General features: G+C 46.8%; 1 protein-coding gene across 1 annotated transcript; it reads left to right on the forward strand.

Moving 5' to 3' along the window:
• Positions 1 to 3477: 3477 nt before the first annotated feature.
• On the forward strand, positions 3478 to 10150 carry LOC128837648 (homeobox protein not2-like). The gene is made up of 3 exons (XM_054028911.1): positions 3478 to 3829; positions 7617 to 7825; positions 9992 to 10150. Exons 1-3 carry the CDS (start codon positions 3478 to 3480, stop codon positions 10148 to 10150), a joined length of 720 nt encoding a protein of 239 aa, XP_053884886.1.
• Positions 10151 to 10936: the final 786 nt, after the last annotated feature.

Raw genomic sequence — 10936 nt, forward strand, 5'->3', positions numbered from 1 at the left:
TTGAGGGGTGGGGGGGGGGAAGGAGCTTTCTATGAAGGGATTGTAAAATGCACTCCCCCTGGCCTGGGGAACAAGGCCCCCCACTCTATCTAATAATCATTAGCATCAATTAGAATCGTTTGAAGTGGGCAGCATCTTTGTCGCTTTGCAAAAAAAAAAAGAAAGAAAGAAAGAAAACCCTTTTCAGGGAGCCTGTAACAACATCTGGAGCAAGAAGAGGCTGGACTCAAGTGCCCCACTTTCATCTCTTGTCAAGGTGCTTGGAATGTTAATACAGCTCCATTCTTTAATGGAGTTGTCAGGAAATGCTTTTCACCCGGGTTCCTTTGGCTCAAGGGGGGCTGTTTACAAAGGGCTTTTATTTAAAGTGTTCTAAGAAACTCCCCCGCCCCTTTTAGTTTCTACTCCCTTTAAAAACAAAACAAAACAACAAAAAAGGAGGATCAGGGACGACCTCCTTTTATCTCCCCTGCCTGCTCCCCTGCACTGGGCATATGGGTTGGAAACAGACCCCATGCAAACCCCAACCTGGCAGCCCTGTGTCAGTGAGCCAGGGCCACTTGGAAAGGAGGGGGGTTGTTAGCAGGGCAAGTGCCTGGCTCCCCGGGGCAGGGCTCCCCCCTGTTTTGCCAGCTGGCTGGTGCGACATTTCCCAACTCGTTAACGCTGGGTGAAAATCCCCAGCTTTTTAACAGAAATACATTAGCAGAGCACACAGTGCTAATGGGAGACAAAATGCTTCATTAGCTAGCTAATTCTACCACAGTGGCAGAATACAAAACTCACCTTGCTGTCACTGCTGCCTGTCCATCCAGCTCCCCCTTTCTTTCTACCTCCCTAATTTCTCTCTCCCACATCTTTGCTCTGTCCCCACTGCTCTGCCCACCATCTAGCAGATCCCCCTGACTCTGGACACCCTCCCCCGTGACTATAAGAGCTGTTTGATGGAGCACAATGCACCAGGCAGCCCCATGAGGAGTTTTTTTGCTTCTTTTTAACTGGCCCGCTTCTTGCTGCCTTTCATTTCACTCCAGTTGGGGTTCATAGATTTGGGGAATGAATCCCCCTTCCTCACCCCCTTAGCTAGTGTGAGCTCCCCTTTGGCATCTGTGAATCTCTTCCTTGTCCCTAATTTAAAAGCAAAATTCTGCGCTTGCCTGGATTCTATCCCAGTCCAGTTTGATGGTTGGAATTTTAGCATTGACTCCAATGGGAAGATCAAAACCATTGTTGCTTTATGTTTGGTTTACGCTCTGCCCCCCTCTTTATTAATTTGTATGTGATGCCTTGTGTGAAAGAAGTTAGTATACATTTTTTTCCTCATTCATCCATCCATCCATCAATCCCCATTCACACCTCTCTATCTGTATTCTAATATTGGACTATGTATTATTCTATCAATATCAAATCACTAGAGAGATCTGTTTAAAAGCAGATGGGCTGAGGGTCATTATTATTAATGTATTGTCATTTTTTATAATAGTAATTAATTATAGCTACATTAAATATATGTATATATTAAAATAAATTATCAGGTTCTCTTTGAAGTTTGCACAAGGAAAAATTCTATTTTCTCCATTTAAGTTTTGTATTTATTTGCAAATATTTCAGAGGATTTTATTCCACATAATAGTTGTTATTTTCAGTAACTATATGCTTTCCTTATACTTATATAATGTGCAATAATTATAAGAGTTATTAATCATTAGATAGAGAATATTAAAGATGCTAACCAGAACAAGTTACATTATCTGGAATTTAAAAGTTGGACAAGAGTAACAGACTATTGACCCTGCAAACTTATTGCAAAACATCAAAGAGGAACTAGAGCTGGAAAACATCAGTCTCTGCAGAGTTTGGAAGTCTATTTTTTATTGCCAGAGTCTCCAATTTTGCAAGCTGCTTAAGCATATGCCCTAACTTCAAGCACGTGACTTCAGTTAGGAAGGGTTTGCAGGACTGGGGCCTTACATTGTAACAAGGAGCAATAAAACCTCAGCTGTATTTTTTTATTCACGTATTTCCAAATTGTCACGGAAGGCAGCTTGCTAAATGGGAGAAGTAAACTCTTTACAGAAAGAGCTGATGGATTCTTTTGTACCAGCACCTGGTTATCATCTCTCTCTCTCTCTAGGTTCTTGCCTGGACACCCATTCCCAGGATATTTCCTTACGAACGACATAATCTAATAGTATTCCAATAGAGTTTCTTGATTTACATTTGCCCTGAAATACTCAGTCTGATTCTCTTTTACAGTAAGGCGCATATACACAGCTCTGACAGCGTAACGGAGCTTTAATACGGACATTTACATTTGTGCCCACTTTAAGGCAGGTTTGTTAGTACACACACACTTCTACATATATCTAGGTTTTATTTTCAAGTTAAAGCCAAAAGGCTCGTAGCCTCTGATGTCTGCACCAAACAAATCTAGGGCTTGCAGGCACAGACTGCCAGGACTCAGACATCAGCAATGGAAGATGCATTTTTTTGAGGGTGACAGAATGAAGAGAGAGACCAAAAAGGATAAAGAGCTGGAAAGGGCTCTGAAACCCCCCAGCTTCCGAGGGAACATTGGTGCTTCCTGCCTTGGGTGACAGTAGAAAGGCAACCAGGGAGCAGGAATCAGCCCTAGGATGTGGATGGAACAGTACAGAGACATGCGCACAATTACACACACACACACACACACACACATACATATACAAACTGAAATAACAGGTTGCAAATTAACAGTGAATTTCGGGTCCATATCTCAGCACCCTCTTGCACAGAGACTTGTGTGTGTTTAGGTGCATTAGCGCGTACAGAAGGGTGCACGTGTACACATTGTGTGTGTGCGTGCTTGCAGATATTTGTATGTATATATTTGTGGTGATGTGTGTTTGTGTGTGTGTGTGTTCATGTGTCTGTGCATTTCTGTGTTTATATTGTGGGTATGACCGTAGTTTTACATGTATCGTGTGGATGTTTGTGTGTCATTCTCTGTACTTTTGTATCTAGGTGTGGTGCGTGTGTTGTGTATGCGTCTACGCTTGTATTTATAGTGTGTATATTTGTGGGGGGGCTTTTAGATGCACGTTGTGTGTGTGTGTGTGTATTTGTACGGGATGTGACACCTCCCTTCCCATTCCAATTTGATCATTCCAAGCAGACCTGGCCCTTGTCATAGGCCATGCTAGGCTGTCCCCTGCCTGTCCCAGCCCAGAGACACTCCCTGTCCTACAGGCACCCAGCAGAGCATCAGGCCTTGGAACAGCCTCTCCTTTCTCCACCCAGCTGCAGCCTGCTTTGCATATTAATGTCTTATTTACACTTCACAGGGGAAGCCCTCGCTATAAAGCCACCTTGGGCCCTTCCTGTGTATAAAGAGCCAGGCAGCAGGCTGAGGCCCGGGCTGGGAGAGTGCAGCTTGCACCGCATCTGGAAGCGGCTAAGTCCCAGTCTGACCATCAGCCACAGATCTGCTGACTGAACATGCTCCAGAACCCGGTCTTCCCAGGTCTGCTCAACAACATCCTGGCAGCAGCAACAGACTCATCTGGCCCCCCAGCTGCTCCAGATGTTCCCCAGCTCCCTCGGAAGACCCCTTTTAACATTGACGCCATCCTCTCCAAGCCAGAGCCCCAGAAGAAAGGCGCAGCCTCTGCCAGATGGTCCTCCAAGCTGCCTCTGGAGTGGCACAGCTGGATTTACCCAGCCACCTACTCCATTGGCCTCATGCCCTACCCAGCCACGTACCTGGATAAGCCGGGCTATGGGGTTCTGCACCAGCACCAGCAGCTGCAGAGGGGCTGCCTGTTCTCTTATCCCAGCTGTAAGCAAGACAGTAAGTAGTGTTTAAGCTGGAAGGGCTACAGGGGTGAGTGGGTGCGTGTGTTCTGGGGGGGGGTGGAGGGAGGGGTGTGTCTGTGTGTCTGTTCCTAGGGTGTTTCTGTCTAGTGTGTAGGGGGGTGAACGCATGCATGGGGTGTCTGTGCCCGGTTTGTGTATGTGTCTGAGGTGTTTCTGTCAGTGTGGGAGTGGGAGTGGTGGTCTGTCTCAGGGGTTCTCAAACTTGGGGTCACAAGGTTATTACATAGGGGTCATGTGCTGTCAGCCTCCACCCCCAAACCCCACTTTGCCTCCAGCATTTATAATAGTGTTCAGTATGAAAACATGTGTTCTTAATTTATAATGGGGGGGGGGGTTGCACTCAGAGGCTTGCTGTGTGAAAGGGGATCCCCAATACAAAAATTATAGTGCTAATGGTTCTCCGTCTGGATCTGTGAATGGGGTGTTGCTGTCTGATGTGTATGTACATGTTTGGAGGAATGAGGGGTGTACTGGTATGTGGCATGTCTGCATGTGTGAGGCATACCTGGGTTGTGTATAGGGTGCGTGCGTGTGTGTGTGTCTGTCTCTCTAAACTTTAGGGTGTTTTCATCCAGTATGTGTGCACATGTACTGTGGTGGGTGAGGGATGTATGGTTCTGACCCATTTCTGCCAGTGTATTTGTGTGTGTCTATCTGTGCATGAGGTGATTCTGTCTTGGTGTCATTTGTGTGGAGGTTGGTTCGTATGTCTATGTGGGTAGAGGGTGTGGGGCAGATGTCCTGTATAGGAACTAGGTATTATTATTTTTATATGCAGCGTGTCATAGAATCATAGGACTGGAAGGGACCTCGAGAAGGGGAAGCCGTGTCTGTGGAGCTGTAAGAGGTCATCTGGAGGATGGCAAGCGTTCTGCCTTAAACTTTAGGGAGGTTGGCAAGAGATACAGACTCATCAGGACTGGGCAGGAGCAAACTGTGACCCTCAGAGCTTTGACTTTTCCTGTATTAAACCAAACTAGTAGAAAACCCAAAAGGTTTATTTTTAAAATTCTTTTAGGACCCCTGAGATTTTCGGGGTGCATCTTGCACCCCATCCCCAGCTACTTTGTTGTGGGCACTGATGCAGTCACAGACAGAAACTCAGTTTAATTTCCTGAAGTTTCCAGACTCTGCTCAGTTTCTGTGTGCGGCAGTGGCGGGGGTAGGAAAGAGCACAGTAATTTCCCAATATTTATTTCTGTTTCTGGGTTAAAGGGGCTGATGCTTATTAATCCTGAGACGCTGATGGGTGAAGCGAGCCCATGGTCTGGGGTTTATTTTCTTAGGGGCTGATCCTGCAGATTTGTGTGTGAATAACTTTGCTGCAGTTGGAACTACTCATCTGAGTAAAATTACTCTCACATGTGTTTGCAGAATCTGACTCCAAAGTTTGTGAGGCTTTTTAATGCACATGCACCTAGGGCAAAAAGAGATTTTTGTTTTTAAAGTATCAGATGAATTTGGGTTTCCTGGGCAGAACCAGAGACCCATGGAGTTGGATTGCTGTAACAGAGGGCAGATTTTAGTTCAGTGTGTGTATGTTCCTGTCTCCTCTGTATTTACATCAAACCATATGGTATAATTGATTTTTAAGCAAAATTAACCCTTTATCTCAATGAGTAGCCTTGCTTAAAAATACATGGTGCACTGTGGCCCATTGAAATTTATTATCATAGAGCGTGCAGGGGCCAATCCCATGGTTGGTAACAGAGGCAAAACTACCCACCTAAATCAGCGAAGATTTTTGCCTGCATAAGAAACCAAGATTTGAGCCCTAGAGTTTTTTAGGATTTAGATACTAAAAGTTTTGTTTATACTCAGAAGCTTTTTAAAACTATTTAATGTAGGTATGTAATTCTTATTATCTCTTTTTTAGATCTTTTCATATCTGTACATTTATATATTACATTATAATTATATTGCTAGGTGGTGACAGTACGCTCGGGCAATTTGCAAAATGATTTTATAAATGATTTAACTCCAGATCCTATTTACTACTATAATAAATATATCATAACTTAGTTATTATATGACAGCTCTTCTGGTGTAAACAGGCCGAGTTCAAGTCAAGTCAAACTAACATTGATTTATACCAGCAGAGAATCTGGCCCTACGTTATAGTGTTTATACACTCAGATATTTTAAACAGCTATCATCACACATTAGTTTATTCTCCGAACATGTTTTTATAGCTATAACAGTTACAAATATTATATCTTAATGACTAAAACGATGGCCCTGATCTTGCAGACACATAACACACCTGTTTCAGAGTAGCAGCTGTGTTAGTCTGTATCCTCAAAAAGAACAGGAGTACTTGTGGCACCTTAGAGACTAACAAATTTATTAGAGCATAAGCTTTCGTGGGCTACAACCCACTTCTTCGGATGCAAGCTTTCCACTGGAGTAATCCCATTGACCCAATGAGATTGCTCTTGTGCATAAAGTTAAGCATGTGCAGAAGAATTTGCAGGATCAAGGCCTATAATTCTAACAATTTATAACTGCAGTCTACCTATTTTTATGGTCAGAAACATTTTAATATCGACATTTCAAGTTCCCAGTGGTTTATATAAATTATATTTTGATACTTGGAAACCTTTTTAACTCCTACCATGATCATGTCGGACCATGATCCCACGGGCTGATCCATGCAGGTGGATCCCTATGCGTTTGCAGGGCCCCTCTAAAGTCAGTGGGGCTCAGTAGGGGAACAGGGACCCACACATGTGGATCCAACTGCAGGATCAGGGCTTTCCAGTGTAACTATTTATTAGCAAGGGGCCTGACTGCAAACCCTGTGCCTCCAGCCCTCCACACTCTGGGGTGGTCAAAATCGGAACCCAGACCCAAAGCACAGGCAGAACCAACACCTCGGACCCTAACAATCCTAGACTTAGGAGAGATGGGTTCAAAATTCAGAAAACTCCCACTTATTCATTATGCAAAGGCCCCCATCCTGCAACCCTCCTGGGTTATGGGGATCCCTGAAGTCAGGGGCTGACTCACATAAGTAAGGCTTACTCATGTGAGTAAGGCGGCATGCCCAAGCCCTGCATTTGTTTTGTGTAAGAATTCGAAGCGTGTGGGAAAGAGTTGGCAGATCAGGGCCTGAGAAGCAATGTTGCCCGTTCTTGAGTGTAGTGTAGTTTGATGATTTTTTATTAAGAATTCCATACTATTATACCAACCAGACACTTCTGAATAATATAGTAATTATTGTTATGCCAGCAATATACATGGGACCATGCAGGACCCAAGACACACCTTGCCATAGAGAATTTACAATCCAGCTCCCCAATACATAAGCACAATATTATCTTTACTCTCAAGCAATCCCACTGAATCGCAGTGTTTGCTGGATCCGGCCCTGAACAAGAACTTCCAGGATAAGCAATGCATGGAGCGGGTCAAATCCGGCTCGCCTCACTCACGCACCGACTTCCTTGGGACCAGGGTCGGCCCTTTGTCAATGAAGGGTTATACTGGCCGGCAGAGGCTGTTTCTTTCCTCAAGGCATTACTGTTCCTTCTCTTCCATCCCTCCTTAGCCCCTGTGGACTGGATCAGCCATGCTCTGAAACCAGCCACAGCTGTAGCCAGCAGGGTTTGGAGCAGGTAAAACACATTCACCCACCGTAAGGAGAGTTAACAAGGGCTATGACGGGTGCTTTCTTTCTGTACATGTGTCAGGCATTTCCTGCAAGGCAAATTGGGCTGTTTCTGTCTTTTGCCTTGCTGACTCTTGCCCCTTGCTCGTAGGTCTGGAGTTGTCTGGTTGCGTAGGAGCTGTCTCGCTGGGGCCTTCTGTTCCTTGGAGATCCAGGGGGCCCTGTAAGATGAAGAGGGTCCGCACAGTTTTCAAACCAGAGCAGCTGGAGCGGCTGGAGCAGGAATTCCTCAAACAGCAATACATGGTGGGCACGGAGCGGGTGGATCTGGCGGCCACCCTGCACCTCACAGAGACGCAGGTAGGACATCTCCCCCCTTCCCCCGAGGCCATGAGCAATCTGGGATCTCTACATGGTCCCTGGGGTCAGGCAGAGATCCAGGCAGGGTCCCTTCCTGGGACTGCAGCCAGAAATGACAGCAGGAGATGAGCCACCTAGCAAGTTTCAGGGCTTCTGTCTCTGTTACAGTGTGAGGAGCTCCCGTCAGAAGGAGCTGATTCTCCCCAGAAACGGGGAGGGTCCCTGCGGGTCTAGTCTCCCAAGGGAAATCCCATGACTAGGGATATTTAAAACTAGATGAGACAAAGCACAGGCAAATCATGATGCATAGCTAACCTGTGGCCCTATCCTATAAGATATCACTGAGGCAGGAGGCAAAATAGGCTTAGAAATTTGCCTGAATAATAACAACCTCCACTGATGCATTTTTAGCCTACTTAATGGATGGATTTGGGGTATAGAGGCTCCTGGTTGAGGGCCCAAGCCAGCCAAAGTGTTGTAGGTTAGAAAGACCCTTCCTGTATGGGAAGATTACCGTGCAATTGTCCAAATGGGGCCATCGTTCCTCTGCAGCAGCGGATACTGGCCACAGCTGGAGACAGGAGACTGGAGTAGGTGGGCCACTGGTTTGATGCAGCCTGGCAAGTCTTATTGTACTGCAAGGATCAGTTCTGAATTAGCTAGAGAAGGTGGACTAGATGAGCTCATTTTCCATCTCTAGTTTCTATGATTCTTGGTTTTTGTCACTGCGCATGTGACCGTCATGGAGGCTGAGGGGCACAAAGACCTCTGGGAACTGGGGACTCTTTCCATGATCGCTGATTTGCGTCACTTTAAAGAAGGCCTAGGAGTCGGCCCCACCCTGCCAAGCCAGCAGCACTGTCCCCCAGCTCTTCTCCTGCTTTCGCTGATCATTGCTGTTCCTGGTTGGAAAACCCAGAGGGAGCTTTGCCATTGACCTCATCAGGAGCAGGATCCGGCCTTATCTTAACCGGTCTAATCGCCCCCTTCGTGCCGAGGTGGCTGGCACATGGGGCTGCTTAGGGAGAGCTGCATTCAGACAGAGTCACATTTATTTTTATACCATTTTCATGCTCAGGCACCCCCAGATTGCACATTCCCATCCAGCTTGAAACAGCTGCCTAGCTGGGGCACCCACGTATGGAATCTACCAGCTGGTGGCTCCATGTCATAAATCAAAGCACCGGAGATGGGACCACGCTGTGCTCCTGAATTGTGCTGCAGCCCTTCTAAAGTCTAAGGGGCTCCCCCTGCTCCCATCAAAGCCAATGGTCAAACTCCTATTGGCTTTCATGGGGCGCAGCTAAAAAAACCCTGGTTAATCCGGTGTATGTTGCATGACCCCGGTTTTAACCAGAATGGCTGTTTTGCAGCTGGGTTCCCCCAGCGTGACAGTTACCGCAGTGTAGCCAGGATCCACGACTGCAGGGCTCACGAGCTTACAGATCTTGTCTCACTTTCCAAGACAGACCCAGGAGGGTAGCCGAGATTTGGCACTCAGAGCCTCTGCCTGCTGGGAACGACACAGCCGCTTATTTCATTTTAAACACAGTTTGGTTACACGGGGCGGGGTGGGGAAATTCTGGCCCCACTGAGCCGAATGAGAGTCTTGCCGCTGACTCAGTGCGGCCAGGATTTCACTCCTCATTTTGGGAAGTTTATAATTTAAAGACAGCACAATCAGGGTGAAGGTTTTGGGGAAGGAATTTGGGTCCGGTGGGTAAAGCCAGGGACGGGGAGTCAGGACTCTTGTGATCCATTTCACTATTGTCTGTGTGCAGATGGCATGACCGCCATGTGACTCAGTTTCCCCATCTGTAAATCAGGGACAATACCACTTATCAACCTCGCTGGGCAGTTGGCAGGCTTAGGTAAATGTCTGTAAAGTGCTTTGAGAGCCTCAAAAGAAAGGGGCCACCGCTTTATTTATAACTATTATTAATAATCTTCATGGCCCATGTTGCCAAGAGCCTTTTAGCACCAAGTGCTTCTGCAGGTGAAACTCCAGGAGTCAAGGGGACTTGCCTGTGGAGGGATTACAGGATCGGGCCCTGCTGACACTCTTTTAGCGCAGTTCAAAGACTTGCAGGGTCAGGGCTCTAATGCCCCCGAGCCTTGGCCCAGAGCGAGTAGTTTTCATTGCCCGTTGTGCTGAATCTCTCCTAGGTGAAAGTCTGGTTCCAGAACCGGAGGATCAAATGGAGAAAGCAAAGCCTGGAGCAGAAGAAAGCGAAGCTGGCGCAGTTTGGAGGGACGCAGCCTCTTCCTACGGACTCCATGGACCTCGAGAACAACGAGGAAGACACGGTGGACGTGGAGGTCTAAGTGGCTTGAGAATTCCCTGCTGCAGACGTTGCTCTTGCAATGGAACTAGCGGGGGTTTACAGCTATGCCCAAGGAGAAGACTGACCAATGAAGCTACCAGGGAGATAAGCAGCTGCTCCACACATGCGCTTCTCCAGCTGGATAAATAGATCAAGCTCTTTATCTGAATGCTGACGATACCGGACTGACCTGGCGCTGCCTAGGATGAGTCCGTGATATGCAACACCCACTGTCTGGCAACCTCACACTAGACACCCAGGGCCTGCTGCTCATCAGGTCAGTTGTGCACAGGCTGACCAGATAGCAAGTGTGAAAAATCGGGACAGTGGGTGGGGGGTAATAGGAGCCTATTTAGGAAAAAGCCCCAAATATCGGGACTGTCCCTATAAAATCGGGACATGTGGTCACCCTAGTTCAGGGGTTCTCAGACTTTTGTATTGGTGACCCCTTTCACATACCAAGCCTCTGAGTGTGATCCCCCCCCTTAAATATGTAAAAAAATGTTTTTAATGTATAACACCATTATAAATGCTGGAGGCAAAGCGGGGTTTGGGATGGAGGCTAACAGCTCGCGATCCCCCATGTAATAATCTTGTGACCCCCCTGAGGCGTCCTGACCCCCAGTTTGAGAACCCCTGCCCTAGTTGCACACGGGCAGCTTCCATGCTAGGGCCACAGTGTGTAAAACCAGATAACCCACAAGTCTTTCTTTTCTCTATTGAAATGCCAGAAAGCCTGACCCCTTTCCAGCAGAAAGACTGGGGTTAAAATTAGAGATTGGGGAGA

This window comes from Malaclemys terrapin, chromosome 5, assembly GCF_027887155.1.
Source record: "Malaclemys terrapin pileata isolate rMalTer1 chromosome 5, rMalTer1.hap1, whole genome shotgun sequence".
In the NCBI taxonomy this organism is placed as follows: domain Eukaryota; kingdom Metazoa; phylum Chordata; order Testudines; family Emydidae; genus Malaclemys; species Malaclemys terrapin.